At 33.6% G+C, this 19,142-nt stretch overlaps 1 protein-coding gene across 1 annotated transcript; it reads left to right on the top strand.

Annotated features, from left to right (window-relative positions):
• Positions 1–5,193: 5,193 nt before the first annotated feature.
• LOC123654333 (lebercilin-like protein) lies at positions 5,194–12,959 on the top strand. The gene is made up of 7 exons (XM_045590246.1): positions 5,194–5,240; positions 6,171–6,372; positions 7,590–7,654; positions 9,513–9,704; positions 10,002–10,221; positions 11,624–11,770; positions 12,021–12,959. The coding sequence occupies exons 1-7, from the start codon at positions 5,194–5,196 to the stop codon at positions 12,957–12,959; spliced, it is 1,812 nt and encodes a 603-aa protein (XP_045446202.1).
• The last annotated feature ends 6,183 nt before the right edge of the window (positions 12,960–19,142 follow it).

The following is a 19,142-nucleotide window of genomic DNA, read 5'->3' as shown; positions in this document are numbered from 1 at the left end:
ACTAGTTGAAACATCTCTTTTATTTACATGGAGTGTATAACTATTGGAATTTCCATGAGCAAGAAAATAGTAAGTAATTTTCTCACCGTCTGCGGACCAACTGCCTATTTTAACGACGAATTAAACGATTCTTCTATCGCACATTAAGTCGATAATTTGTAGACAATTGACGTGCCCCACGGTTTTATTTTAGTCTAGTCTATGCATATGTTTATAATTTCCACGACTGTATCTATTTTATTATTTTTTGGTTTTTAGTACATTTATCTTAAACATTGCAATGTATGTTTAACATAAAACCGTTTAACTTAAAAAGTTTTTTTACCTATTTTTATTTTCTAGTTTTTAGTTTTTATTTCGCATTCTGTTTAATTCATTTAGTGCTTCATTATTGCAAGGCCCATCTTAAATATTGAGGTTGTATAGTGCACTGTATTCTTCTTGTCAAGCCCTTTTATTTGATACCCATATTGGTGGGATTGATAAAAAATTGTTATCAGACATTTGGTAGCGGCGGCCAGCTTAGATTTCAATTTTGCATAGTAAATTGTATTCTACTTGTTGAGACCTTTCATTTGATACCCATGTTGATGGGATTGATAAAATCTAAGTTATCCGCCATTTTGTAGAGGCCGCCATCTTGGATTTTAATTTTATATAGTACATTGATTATACTGGTTGAGCACTTTCATTTGATACCCATATTGATGGGATCGATAAAACCTACCTTATCCGCCATTTTGTAGTGGCCGCCATCTTGTATTTCAATTTTTTATAGTATATTGTATTCTGCTTGTTGAGCCCTTTCATTTGATACCCATATTGATGGAATCGATAAAACCTACGTTATCCGCCATTTTGTAGCGGCCGCCATCTTGGATTTCAATTTTTTATAGTATATTGTATTCTGCTTGTTGAGCCCTTTCATTTGATACCCATATTGATGGGATTAATAAAACATAAATTATCCGCCATTTTGTAGCGGCGGCCATCTTGAATTTATAATGATAATGAATAAACATAATTGTATTGTCACCAAAATCCAAAGTGTATACAAAATTTCAGATTAATCGGTTGACAGGAAGAGGGTGAAATTTGAATTACTAAATTTGACCCAAGAATAAATAAAGAAAAAATAAAAAAACAAACGGGGTGAGCTAAATAAAACCGTTTAAAAATATTCATATATTATTCAGTTATATTTTAGTCGCAAACGTCTTAATTTCGTTCGACTGTCGTAGCTCGAATGGAAGCTCTAAACCAGGGGTGTCAAGCTCAATTTTGCAGAGGACCATATATTAAATTTAGAATGTGTAGGAGGGCCAGATTTAAAATAAAAAATGTACTGAATTATTATAACATTTAATTTATTTAATTATATAGTATATAATATACGGTTGTTAAAAATCGCAGCCGATGGCGGGCCCTATCTTTGACATCCCTGCAATTTAAACCGATTAAATTTTTATCTCACGTCGTATTTTTATTGAAATTCGTTGACGCAATCTGTAAAAAATAATATTTTTTTAAAATAATTCTATTATAAAGAACAATCTAGAAAAAATAAATTCAATAAAAATATTACGATTCACATAAGTTTTATTCAAAGTAATTTAGTTCCTATTATTATTTTCACTTAAAGTTCATATTTATATCGAGCATATTATAATATAACGCGAACGCATTGTGGGCGTTGTAAATGTTCCATTTCAATTTATTTCGCTTTCGTTTGTTTTGATTAATACACGTGCTAGAAGGATTTTATTTCAAAAGTTTTAATTTAAGAAAACATAATTATCTTATTTTTTCTTCTAGCTAAAATTAGCAACTAGCGACTTGTCAACAATATCTAATTTCTCATTAACACAATGAGAAATTAGATATTGTTGACAAGTTGCTATCGCAAAAGAATTACTGTAACAAATTGTGTAACTTTGACATTCTGTGACATTGTCGATATTATCTATTCTGTTTTGGTAATGAGTCATTAAAATTCTAATCATAGTAATTAGTCAAGAAGTGTAACAACATACTTGTACCGAAAAAAGTTTACGGTTTTATTATCATTCAATATTTAAATACTATTTCATTATTATTTACTTAACATTAAAAATAACGGAATAACAAAATCGTATTTGTTTAGAACTTCTACAGAATGTATACAATGTATAAAAATTGAATTGGATCAAACATTTGTACAAATTCGCTTACGGAATAATATTTGTGATATTTATTTATCATATTGGTCGTTAGTTGGACTAAGAAAAATTAAAGTTATTTTTATTTACTTGAAGGTCTTGAAAAAATATCTGAAAGAGTTTTAATGCAATTTTTTTTAAATATTTGTAAAGATATTCGAATTTCGCGCCTGTTTCACTAGTTGCTGAAAAGCTATCTGTCGTATAACTATCAGATAAAACTTAAAAATATGTATTTATTTTTCACCATCAAATTCAACTTCATTTGTCAAATATTTGTATTCGCAACTTGTAAATTTAATCGTTACAGTTTATTTGTTGGTAATAAGTCTATCAGTACCTTATGTGTGAGTTAAATTTCATCATAAACCGTTGTAAAGAGTATTAAAGACGTTTGCAATAGAGTATATTAAAGTTACGTTTGGTTAAATAATAGACAGTATCTTGTCGATTACTTTGTGAAATTAGTGACATACAGATACCCGGTTTAAAAATAAATTTTACAGTATGTTATTATTTAACGTATAAAACACTACCTCGTTATGTTTGTAATCATTTTTTTTTAATTTAAAAGGAAACTAAAAAGAACTTTGTTTTTTTCTAAATTTAAATTGACAAGGAATGTCTATAACAGGTTAAAAAAAGATGCATATATAGATAAAAAATGTTTGAAGTAACTTAAAATTCTATAAAAAATGTAAATAATAAATAAATGTATGTTGGTGTGTACAGATACTGTTGATTAAGTATATTATATTGTTTTATTATGTGTTTTATTTATTCCTTATTCCGCTATTCCTATAAACACTACCTATTTAATAATTTGTGTGATACCATGATAGTCAAGATATGAACTGAACATGATCTTCACACATCGGCTAAATGGATAAAAATAAAATAATTATCTTTTTTAGTATGTTAAAGATAAATCGCAAAAAAGTTGGCTGGATAATTCCTGGCCAGGCTATATTATATTCGGCAACCGCTATTCAAACCAGGACTTAGCCGGCAACCCTATGTCATCGTATTCATAAAACAGTGCTCATTTTGGTGTAAGATTTATTAATCAGTTAAATAAAGATTAATTAAAGATTTATTAAAATATATCAGTACCAAAATTTTACAATTATACAAAAATAATAGAAAACTAGAATTTATAAAATATTGTGTCTACTTTATCGACACGTGCATAATATGAGAGCAGTAGAAGAAAGACTATGTTGGTTGTTGGTTCCCACGAAATCGGATGCGGTTTTCAAAGAGATCTAACCAAAATTTTGTTACCATATCGTCCATATCCTTAACAAGATTCAATCTTTGTACAACAGTTAGAAATGGAGTTATTACTCTATGAATTACCTAATTGTAATAAAATCGCAACGAAGAAAATTACACGTAGGGCTGATGCTGTGTGGGCGTTAACAATGGGAAATTCTCCTCAATGGAAAACACTCCAAATTTGGTAGGAATCCCCTATATGTGATGTAGAAATAATGAGCGGATTTTATGATAACTCATCCCCAATAAGGATAAGGGGGATGGGCGTTAACAATGAAAATTTTAAATGTATGTAACTTCGAAACTATTGAACTAAATTTTATCAAATTTTGTGAGAATCTGTAATTTGGTTTAACTTGGGAGATAGGATAGTTTTTATCTCAATCGGACCCGGTAGGTGGCGCTGCTATCGGTATGTAACTCCGAAACTACTGAACCAATTTTTATCAAGTTTTGTTAGCATCTGTAACTTGGTCTGACTTGGGTGTGTGTGTGTGTGTGGGTCTTCCTGACAGGCCCGAGGGTCTGTCTGGGTACGGGCCTCGAGGTTGCCCTTTTTACCCGGGCTTTCTTCTCCGGGGCTTTGCCTCCGGGATCGTATCCTTTCGGCCCTATTGGGCCAGGGTTACAGTGCCCTTAGGGTCATCGTCTTATTTAGGTACTTCGTCTTAATTAGGTCTTCTCCTTGATTGAGGTCTTCATTACTGCTGTATCGGGATGTCCTCCCCCGCGTCGTCCGGATCGTCGCCACCACTATTCGCGCTGGGTCGGCTCGGCGGTGGTTGCAGGAGCTCGCGTGGCAGAGGACGTCCTTCTGGCGGTCTCGCGTGTAAGGGGGCGATTCCGTGGAGGTGTACGCACGCGCCTTTGTCCGCGCGAGCAAACATGGCGCGCGCCAGTCGGCGCACGTACTCCTCCACGGTGGGCGTTCTGGTATCTCTGTGGAGTACGTCATTCTTGACGTACCACGGAGCTCCTGCGATCAGGCGCAGGCAGCGGTTCTGCTGGACTTGCAATCTTCTGGCCTGGTGCGCCGAGCAGAGAGCGTACCAGGCCGGGGCCGCATACGTCAGGCGCGAGCGGACGTAGGCACCGTAGACCATCAGCTCCGTAGACCATCTCTGACTTGGAAGATATGGTAACTTTTATTTCAACCGGAGCCGGGAGGTGGCGCTGCTATCGGTATGTAGGTAGCTGTTTTCCGGGCGGGACAACGTCTGCCGGCTACTGCTATTCGACCGACCTTTTGAATCTATATATATATATATATATATATATATATATATATATATATATATATATATATATATATATAATGAATGTTTGTATGTATTTGTATATATCCTTTATAGAATCGTAAACTATGCATTTGATCATGTCATTATCTTCATCAAAGTGTTGTGCATGAGCCCACAAAGGTTACAGAGTACGACAAAAAATTAAATAAAAAAAGCGCTGCAACGCGCGCAGTGTACAGTTAGTATAATAATATAATGAGATAGTAATAAAGTTTATAATTAGATAGATACCTAATTAAAGATTCATAGAGAAACTAGCTTTGATAATGGTTAAGGAGTTCCTATATTATAGTATCGATTATGACAGATTATTGGTTGCCATAGCTACGAGATATACAACAAAAAGTAGAGAAAATTTACCACAATTTTGAGATTCTTGTGTTTTCTTCTAGAAAAATGGATATTTTATACTGTTAATAATGTCAGTGTTGAGTCTTGTGCCAGAAGAAAAACGTAGGGATACAAGGTTTGAAAAATAAAAATTCGCATATGAGTTTTACGAAAGTACACTTTACTCACAGTCAATAATTAGTATTATTGATAAGCCTTTTCTATTGAACCTTTTTTACGCACCAGTCCGGTCCTAAGTCAATTTGACTTTCCTAAACAAATGAAAGAATTTGTATTGGCTAAGAATTGTTGAAACCACAATAAAAAATGATCCTCTGATCGAGGACTTTGTTTTTATTTTAAATATACCCTTATACAACTATCATATTTTCTTGTTTTATCTTATTTAATATTCTTTTTACATATTTTACAGTAATACAAGTAACATTTTTGTAATTATTTAATTTAAAAGAACTTTTCAAAAATTATACCTATTGAGCGTTAAATTCATAATAGTTTACGCTCACCGACGAGTGCGTATTTAGTTATGACAAGAATTTGCTCAGGTTAGAGTTACCTTATTGAGAGAAGTTTATAGATGCGTTCAATTCCTTGCAGAGAACTTACTAGAAATATCACTATCTGTATCATTTGCAGTACTGTGTGGCTACGGTACTGAAGAATATAGCCACCCCCTCTCTTCCCGTGGGTGTCGTAAGAGGCGACTAAGGGATAACACAGTTACGCTACCACCTTGGAACTTAAAAAGCCGACCGGTGGCGGGATAGCCATCCAACTGCTGGCTTTGAAATACACAGGCCGAAGACGGGTAGCAGCGTCTTCGGTGCGACAAAGCCAGTACTGCGGACACCAACCCGCCTGCCCAGCTTGGTGACTATGGGCAAAACACACGAGTTCACGTTATTTTTGGCGTTAACTTGTGGAGGCCTATGTCCAGCAGTGGACTGTATAGGCTGTAATGTATATCATTTGCAACAGGTGAATAATTGTTATATCAACCTATGCCCATAATTAAATACTATAAAATCACGAATATTCGTTACAGAAACTCTTTAGAGAGCGTATATAGCAGCAACTCACGTCTCAACTTGCTGAACAAACGCAAACGTTTGAATCCAATACTGGACATGTCGAGCCAATCCATCAACAAGGGCGACAGATACGTCACACAACGAGTGTTGTCTGCGAAGACTCATAGAGTTAAACAACTGCAAAATCAGTTGGCAGATGCACATTATCACTTGCAGGTAAGTTTCGTTGATTTTAGAAGAACAGTAGAAAGCCAAATTTGTAGAAATGCGTTGTAAAAATTCAGTTGTGGCATTTCAGTTTTACGTCCGTGACCATCGGTGTCGACGTGTTCATTTCAGGCTCCAGATTCTGAGTTACCATTATCTTTAGGCAGTGACAAGCTTGACTGGCGCCCGGGCTTTGCCTTTTTAGCATCCCTCCAATTCGAAAATCATATAATATATACAACAATTTTTTATTTTGCGGACCATTTGGCGCACCTTTGTGAGTAGCGGCCGGGGCATGATGCCCTCCCTTGCCACCACGCTACGCTACTGTCTTTAGATTCGCATACCATGCATGTGATTCTAAATACCCAACACGCATCGATAAAACCATATCTTTCTTTGGATGACAGGGAAACTGATTTTTTGTAGACTCTTCTATTCATTCAATTTTTCGTAGTTTTTCTTTATTATATAAAATGTAAAAAGAGTAACTGCGGAGTTTTTTGCTGATTCTTCTCTGCAGAATCTAAATTCCAAATCGGTGGTAGCTTTACTTCAACAAATATAATAATTTATTTTTAAAGTTTTAATTTGTAAAATGACGATTCGAAAGTGCTCTTGGAGCCTATTTGAATAAAGCTGTTTTTGATTTTGATTTTAATTTTGTTATAGTAAAATTTTGTAATGAAGTAATTTTAAATATACCTATGTTTACTATTTAATAAATTCAGATATATTCGATAAAAACGTCAGCACACCCACACCACGATATTCATCAAATTTATATTCTGTTTTGCTATAAATCATACGAATATTACGAATCGGAAAGTTTTGCATATTTACTCGGTTTTCTATGTTTCATGGAAGCTTTAAATAATATTTTACTCATCGTATTTACAATTTTTTACATACCTACGTCCAAAATTGATTTCATATTATCAGAAAAATTGGTACTCTATGACTTAAATCGTTGACGCTATTGTCACTAAACCTGAGCTCCACTCCACCGTGGCGGATGCGATTCCCACCTTGCATCGGTGTATTATTATAATATTAAAAATAAATATTTACAATGTACAGAAAATATAAATGTATGTCTATACTTATTAGTTATTTATAAGCAGAAACAAGGAATTCGTGCAGTTCACACGTACACGATTTAAATAATACAATATAATAATAACATTTCTATAATAAAAGCGTTCCTTTGTATTATTTCGTTACAGGAGCTGAGTAATGAAAATAGAATACTGCGTGCTCTACAAAAGAAACAAGAGATAGCTTTACAAAGGTATTTTAATGACGATTTCTACTTCATTAAATGTTTCATTCAATTTCATTTACATAATAGGAGAAGTTTGTTAACTCAATAAAATCATTAAAATAGCTCGTTAGCCACGTTAAATGTCGTACTGCCATATTTTTTTTGCAAAGTATTTTTTTTTTATAAAAAAGTGTGTGCCAGCTCCGATGCACGACTGGAGTTTACTTCTTCGTATCGACTGTCTAAATAGGCACAAAAAGGCTTACTAGTCTAAGAAAAAGGTTAATACTATATCAAATGGTAAATAAACGAATCAAATAACCCCATCTATCGAAATTTAATAAGGTTTCGATAGATGGCGTTAACAAAAACGTAACGAGGTCATTCGTTCAGTAGACTTTACTTATCATATTTTTTTCATACCGGGGGCCTTATATGAAAATCGATTTTGAGGAGTAGACTCCAAAAACCTTTTCCTGATGCCTACGTTGTATTACTTGTCGATATAATTGAAGTCGGTTTTTTTTAGTTTGCTTGCAAACACAATTATAAAATAACGTAAAAACAAAAGAAACATACTTCATTTGATAGAAAAATTAAATGAAATTTCAACGATTGAAAGATTTTATTTATTTTTCTTATCTATCAATGAATGAAAACTTCGTCAACTAGAGAATATTGACGTCGAAACGAACCGAAGAATGAAGCAAGCTTTACATAGCAAAACGAAACAACATTATCGATTTTTAGAATTCAGACTTTTTAATCTTTGGAATTTTTTTATATAATATATTTTTTCTTAAGCCATTTTTATTTCCATAACATCGTCCTCGACAATACTACAGTTTATCTTTTTATGTTCCAAATAATTACTCAGTAAATCAACAAACTTTTGTTTATTCGCAATATTTGAAAGGAATTTTGTCTGAGTGTTATTAATGTAGCTGATAAAATATCCACATCGGATTTTCTACGATATCTCTAGTAAGACTTTGTACCAGTTGTTTCTTGTGTATATCCGTTTAAAATTGCATTAGCGTGTAATGTGAAGTGTTTGACGATAAACTGTACCCAAATAACTTACGTCAACTTTATGCTGCGTCACAACTGCTACTAGTTACGACATCGGTCCTAGTAAACTGGAAGGTACTAAGAGACTCAGAATAGGGGATCCGGGGAACAGTGTAATCTACCATGTTTGAAAGTAGTATAGTTCAAGGTTGAAAAAATTCGCTTATTTTTCCATTACGTAAAATTTACGGCCATCCCTGAAAATTAAAAACTGCCCTAAATGCCTTGCCCTAAATAATAAAAATTTTATGTTTTACAAATTTTAATTTTAGGTTTTTTTACTAACTTTTACCAACAACCGCTCTGGTGTGGTGCGAGTAGTCGCCTAAAACACCGACGGATTGCGGGTTCGGTTCCCGCTCGGGATGGATATTTGTATTTGTACAAATATTCCTTTCCGTTTTGGATGTCTGTCCTTGTGGGACTCCCCCACCGTGCCTCGGAGAGCACGTTTGGCCGTCGGTCCCATATACTCATAGTACATATCCACCAACCCGCAGTGGAACAGCGTGGTAGACTAAGTTCCCTTCTCCTATATGGAGAAAGAGGCCTATGCCCAACAGTGGGATGTTACAGACTGAATGCGTAACTTTTACCGTTTTCGGGTTATTGCGGAAAATCACTTGTATGCGTGCGAACAAAAACTATGTATTTAATATATAATTATACATGTGTAATAAATAATGTCTTCTGTCAACTTTCTGCTGTAATTATTTACTTAAAATTATTATACTTGAATAGAAACACCAACCAGTAAATATCTAAAGTATAGATAATAATATTAATATAAACATTCTATTTTCTTAACAATCAGATACGAGAATTCCAACGCAGAACTACCCCAGGTGTTAAATTCCCATAATGAAGAAATGAGAATTCAGCAGAGCAAGTATAAGCAGCTGAAGCAGCAGTACAAAGAAGTGTCGATGAAGTTGAAAGAGAAAGACTTACAGTATCAACAGCTAAAAGACGAACACCAGCATTTATTAGATCTGAGCAAGGATAAGTATGTACTGATATTGTGTTAAAGAAAAGTGTAAAGGTACTAGATCGAGTTACTGTTACTTATAGGCATTAATTAAAAGCATTTTAGGCTTAGAATCTACAAAATGTTCTTTTTAATTACTGTAAAGCCACTATTTTAGCTGTGCATAGTAACGATTCCTTTACGAAACATTAATGAAATGGTTAAAACGTAGATTGGTTGGTAGGAATTGCAATAGTGTTAAGCACGTCGTAAATAGTTAGTCACCAAATTACTCAGGTTAAAGAGAAAACATAATTAAAAAAATGTATATTCTAGGAATCTCCTCGAACGTGAGAAACTGCAAGCACAAATAACAGAACTGACAGCAAGAGTCCAGCAACAGAACGAAACTATAAACATGTTACAGAGAAGAATAGCGCTAGAAGCTAAGAACTTTAAACACCAGTTGCAAGCAGAAATAAACAAACACAAAGACACAAGACATGATTTGGACCTAGCTATTAGCAATGCTGATAAATTGTCTACCATTATAGAGGTAATGAACTTTACAACAATACTCGTATTATAATTTAGAACTGTATTATTTTGCTTCAAATTATTCGTTTTGCTAACAAAATTATGTCTACTACATTTACTGATTGCAATAGGATGTTTTCCTTCTTTAACTGTAGAATTATTTCCAAATATGTTTTACGTTTTACCTAACGCCTTAAATGCAACATTTCGATCTAACCTACGTACATCTATTATGAAAATAAAGTATATGTATATACATCACAGAATCTATTTTTATATTCTTCATCGCTTCATCCTGTAATATCCCACTGCTGGGCCTCTTCTCAGATGTAGGAGAAGGGTCAGAGCTTAATCAACCACGCTGCTCCAATGCTGGTTGGCGGATATATTCGCTACTAAGAGTAATGATCACTATCAGGTGTACATGATAACAACCGGGACCGACAGCTAAACGTGCTCTCCGAGGCACGGTGGGGAGACCCACAACTACTTCACAAACACCCAGACTACGGCAAACACCTGTAAAAAAAATCTGATATAAAGATATCAGATTTTTTTTGCTTAGGAGTTGCACGCACACATATAAAAGAAGGTTTTGTTATGTTAAAAAAAAACAACGAAAATAAAACAAATAACACAAATTTAAAAATGAAGCGTCGAATTATTCGAAGCCGCACAACCCCAGTCGAGTCTCGTTCAAAGATTTTCCGGTTAATTAAATCTGTATAATTAATGTTGAAAATTGAATAGATTTGCATAAGAAAGCTGACCGCAGCTGCCTTGTGATATTTATTTCAATTTAAAAAAACATATATAAACTTTTCCTTAAAAAAAAACGTATTAATATACCTACCTAGGTATGTATGTAATTGAAAACCTAACCTATATCTGACTAGTGTTTCAATCAAACATCTAAACTATCAACTATCTGAACTAGGTTTGAGAAATAAGATACACGACTTCCATTTCATGATGTTTGCCAGTACTGAAAAGAATTCTTAGAAATTTAATTCCTTAAAGTCTGAAAATGTAGTTCAGAAAATCTTGCATCTAGTAGTATAAAGCTTTACTCTTTAGTTTCGTTTTTAGAAGTACAGAAGTCAGGTTTTGGTTTGGTTTATCTTTTTTTTTATTTCATTTAAGTTAAATGCCATTAATGTTGTCAGAATACTACTTTTTTGAAAGAAAATATTCCTAATGAATTAATAAAAAAATCCTAATTAATTAATTAAAAGAATTAATTTAAAATAAATTAACATTAGCCATGTTAATGTTTTTATTACTATCTTTTTTATTTTCACTTTGCGGATATCGATGTTTCGAAATTATCTACAAATGTCTGGTTCACGAGTTCACGAGTTCCTAATCATTGTTGCTAGTTAGCTAGTAGGCGATCTATAAAATTGATTTAATATTTTCAGATGAAAGAAAAAATGCTCAGTACCGCAGCAAGTAGAGGCGGTAAATCACCAACAAAATCAGCTTCCATTATGAACATTGCAAGACCTATCAGCAAGAATGGCAAGGATGCCATGAAGGGAAACGATGAAAGAAGCGAAAAAACTAATGTATGATTATTTCTAATAAATGTGTTCAAGTGTACTATATTTCTAAGTATTTTTATTCGTGTTCTCAAAATATAAATTAAAAAGATCATAATATATGAAATAAAAACTTACAATTACAGAATATTTTACTAAAGAAATACTAACTAAATAAATAAATGAAAACAGTAAACAAGTTAGCTAATATTTAATAGAATCACATATTGTTTTAGAACCATATTAAATTGAATTTATTTTGTTTCAAACTTTTCAGATAATACAAATGGATCAAAATATTCTCGCGAAATTATGTGAAAATTCACGTAACATAAGTAGCTCTTTGTCTCACGATGAAGACACTAGCTCTTCAACCGAACCACGCTCCAGATACATATCTAGTAGAAATTCAACAAGCTCTCGCAATACACCGAATCTAATGAGAAAACATTCTAAGAATTCTGACGAGATTATAGAACTGGCGAAAACAGTCCAGGACGGTATGGCCGATTTGACGATTATGGATGACGACTTAAAAAATACAACACCAGACGAAATGAAAAAGAAAATGGAAGCGATGAAAGAAGATCTTATGAAAAAAATTAAAAATAATGAAGAACCTCGCTCTAGGAAAACTAGTGCTTTAAGAAGAATGTCGACAGAAGAGTCAATTGAAGAACAAATTATTGAGGAAGTTGTAATAGAAAGACCGAAATCTAGAGGACGAGTTGGTTCAACAGTATCCTTTTATGATAATTCTAATTCAGACACTGGGAATAATTACACAAGTGACGAAGCTGATAAAGTTAAATTTAAACGTGAGTTAAGTGCTAAGGAAAAGAAAGTTCCAGTGAAGAATATCGATAAATATTGCAAAGATATCATACAAGATATAGAAAAGACTAGCAAAGTTATCGATGTCCATATGAAACAGTTTAGTCAGGCCAAATTCACAGGCGATAAATTAGTCGAGCAGTTGCAAGCTGTTGACAAATTGAACGAATTTGTAAATGGTAGCGGCGATATACCGACAGAGGCTTTGACTGAATTGAACAATAATTTTAATATGTTAACGGAACAAGTTTTCAATGAAAACGAACCGGTTAGAAAACGACCTAGCAGAAAGAATTCTCGTATTGAATCGAAAACGAATTTACTCGGTGACTCAAATATGAGCAATCAGGATTTACTAGACGATCTTCTTGGAAAGAAATGATATAATATACTTCCGTGAAGAATTAGATGCCAATAAAATAGTTTAATATGCCATTTGTTAGATTAGAATTAGAAAATATTTATGAGAGCTATTTCCGAAACAGATGGCAATAATTACGAATTTTTATAGATATTTTTATACAAGGTTAGAAAAGAGAGTACGTTGTCCGTTCGATAATTTATTACTCCGGTTCTCAGACAAAGAAATCGTAGCAATGAATTACACGAGAACGAGTGGTAATAAATATTTGTCTTACTAATAAACATTCGTTGTTGCGCGTTAGGTTTACGGAGACTTAAAATTCGTTGATACTGTGATCTTTTAAATAGAATTCTGTGTCGTCCTTAGTAAAACACGTCTTTTGGTCATAGTCAGTAAATTTCTTGATATCATTTAAATCAAATAATGAAAGTAAGGTAAAGTAAGGTAATATACCAATTGTTTTGTAAACAATGGATTAAAATATCGCGAAGACACGGGTATTCAATTTTTTATCAAGAATTTGTATACATTGGAACCAGTTCAAATTTAATATGTTATTAGTTATTTTGGAATCAATCTTACAACCAGATATAAAGTCAATAGATTAACCGATCAACAGTCAATTAACCTTTGGTAATATTTTCGTTCCCTATATATAAAATGTATACCAGTCTTCAATATTGAAGTAGGCGAGGGGTACAAGTATTTCGTTGAAGCACTTTTGAGAGGTCAAAACAATAGATGAGTTCGTTGATTGTTTTGTATTTCAGTTTATATTTTTGTTATATTAATCTTGAAAGGTTACGGTGTACCAAATTTTCGAGAACAGTTTTTATAAACATTCTCATAAAAGTTATTTAGTAGCTACTGTTCAAATATCATATTTTCTATTCGACCTCGCACACTGACCTGCTCTAATGACATTTACATTGTCAACGACATATTAATACATTTATAGAAAGGTTAAAACATAAAATCGTTGTTTTTGTACGATTCATATTTTGTATCAGCGTTGTCCAAACATTAGCCAGACCTAATTATTTATAGATTGACGAATTGATTTGCTAACATATTGATGTTACAATTGTATAAACAAGATTGACTGTTTTTGATTAACGTATTTATTTAACTTGTCTAAAAGTAGGTCAAGCGTCTGATCATTTTCTCTCGCCCTTATGAACAGGGGCAAATTTAAATCACACCGGTAGAATGATTATCAATGATCGGTGATGACATATCTTCATATTCTCATCATTATTATTCTTTTGTTATTGTTTTTAACACAATAAGTATCACGCTATACTTTATAAAATGAACATTATTTAAAAAGTTTTAAAAAATGTAATTAATGTTGGACTCTTGACCTTACCGAAATATCTTCACTGTGGTTTTTTCTCCTACTAGCGAAACCATTTGTTTTAGCGAAACAATTTGAATTGTTACAACCACAGGCCATGCAAAAAGAATTAAATTTAATAGTATTAATTCAATTGTGTCTTCATTACACTGCAAAGCATTTCAATGATCTTACGACGGATTATCTATCAGTGAAAATAAAACAAAAAATCAATGCCATCGGTCTATCATGTCATCATGTGTATCAAAATAAAAAATCAAATAGAAAAATATTTTCAATTTATAAAACCTTTATAAAAAAAACAGAGAGATAAATACTGCTTGTCCAGACAATTTTAATATGTGTGTACGTAAAATATTTATAAAAGCAATGTAAATAATAATAAAAGGAAACGAACTGTAAAATCGATTACACATCGCTGCAAGTGGATGGGCATTCGGACGCGAGTTATTTTCGTTAATTGTTATCAACTAGAATGAATGACTTTTCAATGCCTATTTATAATTATGAATTTATATTTGTATTTTTGTATGTTTCTGATTTGTGTGATATCTGGTATATTTATTGTTGTTTAAAATTTATTCAGACTTTTAAAAAACGAATTTTAATCAATCAAGATCTTACGACAATGAAATTAACTAAATTTTAATTAATAAATTTATTTTGAGAACACAGTTGTTTTTCTTGTCACCTATAAATTCACCTACGGTTTCATCATCTACCATTATATTATGAAATCTTCCGTACAAAATTATGAAACTTTTTAAATTATAACGAAAATTGAAGAATGTTCCTAAATTTATAGCTTGTGATGAGTATAGCCTGTGGGAAAATCTCAGATGCCTCTAGTGTTTTTACTCTGCAAGACAGATTCCTCAGAATAGATTGAGACATCTTCACAACAAGTGTCTCACCAAGCTAATATGTCCAAAATAGATACAAGCTCAGACAGAGTAGTGTTTTATTGTACTCAACAGATGCCCACGGTGCAGAATTAGAGAAATTAAAAATATGCCCCTAAATATGGACAAATACAGACCTAATTCTCATACCGCGATACGAGGGGCTATCAGATCTATGAGTATTTAAGAAGAGCAGGGAGGAAAAGGGAAGGCCTCTTCTTACGGACTGCTAATAAATTTTAAAATCGACATTAGTAACAGCAAAAAACCCTCCATTAGATCCTGTTTCACGTCAAGTAATAAATTTCAATTTTTGGATTTACAGGCGAGGGTGAAGAAAAATATAATGTCTTGAAATGAAATTATGCCGTCATTCGTCAGATAGCTTTTTAGTCACTGTTTACGTGTTTATCTGTCACACATTTATTTTATAGTTGTATGGTCCTTGTATTGTAGATTTCTAATTATGTAAAGATTATTAAAGTTAAGCAATGAACGAACAGTTAAGAGATCTTAAAGTCAATGTATTGTATTAATTCAATGGAACAAACATACGAGCAACCTCTCCTTTTTATATTAATCTATATGTCATGACAAACATTTGTATTGGCGATGCAGGTGCTGGCTGTGGTCTGGGTGATTGTGCAGTCCATGTGGGTCTCCCCACCGTGCCTCGAAGAGCACGTTAAGCTGTCGGTCCCGGTTGCTATCATGAACATCTGATAGCGATCGTTACTCATGGTAGGGAATATACCCGCCAATCCGTATTGGAGCAGTGTGGTGGATTAAGCTCAATCTAAAGAAAGAGGCCTATGTCCAGTAGTGGAATATTACAGGCTGACGCGTATATAATCTATATATTAAAATAATCGCTTTTTACTAAATTCATATGTATGTAAACACGGTATATATACCAAAATAACATTTTTTTATAATTTTTTTCTGTCTGTCTGTCTGTTCCAGCTAATCTCTAAAATGGCTGGATTTTGATGGGACTTTCACTGGCAAATAGCTGAAGTAATAACAAGTAATTTAGGCAATTTTTTTATAACTGCGAACTGAACAATTACTCTTTTGTTAAATTCCACACGGAAGAAGTCGCGGGCACAGCTAGTACTGAAATAAATTAAATTCTCCTTAAGAAGTCCATTCTTTTATACACAGTAATCCAAATTTTTCTCCATAATCTTCAAAGTAGAAGTAAAGAATAATATAAAAAGAAAATTACACTGAAATTGTATTAATATAAAAAATGTTTACACGATATAAACGAAGCGAACTTTATTTTCGTTCTCTGTACTCAATCGATTCACAAAAATTACAAAGTTGAAAGTGTAAGTGTTCTTACTTCAATATTTACATGTCCTAATTTACAATTTTGTTACTTTATTGAGAGGAAAAAATTTCTTCATGAATTCTAAGACGTACAAGATCTTTAAACAACGATAGAGCCAGCTATAGCATAAATTGCCTGCAACACCCTACTGCTGGGCATAGGCGTCTCTGAAGAGAGAGAGATACAGGAAACATGGATATGTAGGAGAAGAATCGGAGCTTAATACACCACGCTGCTCCACTGCGGGTTGGTGGATATATTCCCAACTATGAGTAACGATTGCTATCAGGTATTTATGATAACAACTGGGACCGATGGCTTAGCGTGCTCTCCGAGGCACGGAGGGTAGTTCCACAAGGACAGAAAACCAAAACGGGAAAGATACAATAACCGCAACTTGAACCACTATACCAGAGTCGTTGTTATATTTAGTAACATTTATGACATTTGAAAATCTGATGGTTATTATACCTATGCATAGCCTATTGTGACATTAAATGTTTGTCAAAGTAGTACAGAACTGCTGTGTTGGTGTTCGCTGGCTCAATCTTAACTGGCTAATGTTTGTATTGGCCATACAAGCATTTATCGTGATTTGAATGACATTTACCTGATTGATATACCCTTCATACGTACAAAGCGCTTCGAATCATCTTTTTTAATGCGCACGGCCAAGGAGTGGGATTCTCTGCCGGCGTCTGTATTTCCGAGTTCATACAACCTGAATATGTTTAAAGCGCGAGTGAACAGGCTTCTTTTGGTCGAGCTCGCTCCATCATCGACCTCGTCTCTGCTCTAGAGCTAGACTAGGCCCAAGGTCCCTTGGCCCCTAGGTCAAGAGTAAGCCCATTCATTATATAATAGAAAAAAAAGATTTTGAGTTTTGTGTTATTTAACCCCCACAAAATATTTTTAGAAGTGAAATATCTAGTGAAGCTCGTTTAGTGTACGTTTGTTTATTATATTTATTGCTATAACGATTGTAACGTGTCGCGAAGCTTACATAAAATAAAACGTTAATATAATTAGACACAATAAAACTGTCACTTCCGACGTTTTTAACCCACGATTCGAGTCACAACTTTCTATGATCACAGCTATAAATATTATCATAAATAACAATGACGTGACAATATTTAATAGTATTTTTAAACATTTAAGTAATCACAGAAAAGAAAGAAATAATTTAAAATAAAATTGTTTTTTGATATCATTTATAAGAAACATTAATAAATGGTCACCTACACAGAAAGATGGACAGACATACATGACATGGTGAAATTGTAAATGAAGTCTGATGGAGAAAGGGCTTTTGCTTTTTTAAAAACAATAATGTATCATAAACTAATATTTAAATAAGAGTAATCAATATTTTTTCACTAAAAATCCTCTTGAACGGATTCGGTTAGGCTGGGCGGCGTTGGGCAGGCTTCGTCGAGTCTTCACTTTGAAGATTCCGCAATGCTTGAAGACAATTCTTCGAGCCTGCCTGTTTTAACATACGCTGCCGAGACGTGGACACTGTTGAGGGGACTAGTCCACAAGCTTAAAGTCGCTCAACGTGCAACGAAACGGGCTATGCTTGAGGTTTCTCTTAAAGTTAGGATAAGAAATGAAACTATCCGCGAGAAAACGAAAGTAACTGACAAGCTCACATAAATATCAAGTTGAAGTGGCAGTGAGCTGGTCATCTGTGTCGCAGGACCGATGTCCGCTGGAGCAGATGTGTCCTGCAGGGGAGACTACGTGTTGGCAAATGCAGTGTGGGACGCCTTCCGGCCCGCTGGACCGATGATCTACGTAAGATTGCCGGTGGTGGCTGGATGAGGATTTCGGAAAACCGGGATATTTGGCGCGAACTTTGGACGACCATGTCCAGCTCTGCACTGCGAAAGGCTGAAGTAGTAAGTAGCAAAAAATTTGTTGATCTAAGAAGTACAGAAGCGAGACAAAGCGAAGACACTTATAACCAACCATTATAACCAATCATTAACAGTTGACTGACATTTTTTTCTCCGAGGTTTTTTGCTTTAAATTTTTATTTCAACGGTTCATTGGAAAAACATACAAACACTAATAGGACACATCACACAAAATAAAATATGTAATAAGTCTGTGAAAGTAACTGTTTTAAAACTGAGGAAGAAAATTTGATATAAATGTAAAAAAAATTGTGTTTTCTCACAAACGAAAAAAAAATGACTTCAATTTAAATCAAGTAATACAACGTAAGCAGACGTACAAATAGTCAAGTAAGATATAACTCGGAAAAGTACTCGCATGATACGCACCACCTTTTGAATAAAAGAAAAAAAATCATCGAAATGGGTCCACCCAGTGAAAAGTTTTCAGATAACACATAAAAAAATAAAATCGAATTGATAACCTCCTCGTTTTTGGACGTTTAAAAAGCAATATAAGATTATAAATTCCGTTGATCAGCAAGCCTGTACTTTGAAACTTTTACGATACACAATTTTTGTCGACACACGAGAGACAGGCTGCGGGCAGTCCACGAATGTCATTATAGAAATTATGTCGGTACCTTTTTCTTAGCCGAGCATTTGAACGACAGAAACATTTTCAGTATAATTTTACGTGATTTA

The sequence above is a fragment of the Melitaea cinxia genome, chromosome 6 (assembly GCF_905220565.1).
Source record: "Melitaea cinxia chromosome 6, ilMelCinx1.1, whole genome shotgun sequence".
NCBI classification, from domain to species: Eukaryota; Metazoa; Arthropoda; class Insecta; order Lepidoptera; family Nymphalidae; genus Melitaea; species Melitaea cinxia.
This window is presented reverse-complemented; position numbering and strand designations above follow the sequence as displayed.

Bases quoted from the DNA above. Each gene is read 5' to 3' on its own strand.
- LOC123654333 (XM_045590246.1), top strand. From the start codon at position 5,194: ATGTCAGTGTTGAGTCTTGTGCCAGAAGAAAAACGTAGGGATACAAG. The intron at 5,241-6,170 runs GTTTGAAAAATA...TATTCGTTACAG, and splicing joins GAAAAACGTAGGGATACAAG to AAACTCTTTAGAGAGCGTAT. The intron at 9,705-10,001 runs GTATGTACTGAT...TGTATATTCTAG, and splicing joins TTAGATCTGAGCAAGGATAA to GAATCTCCTCGAACGTGAGA.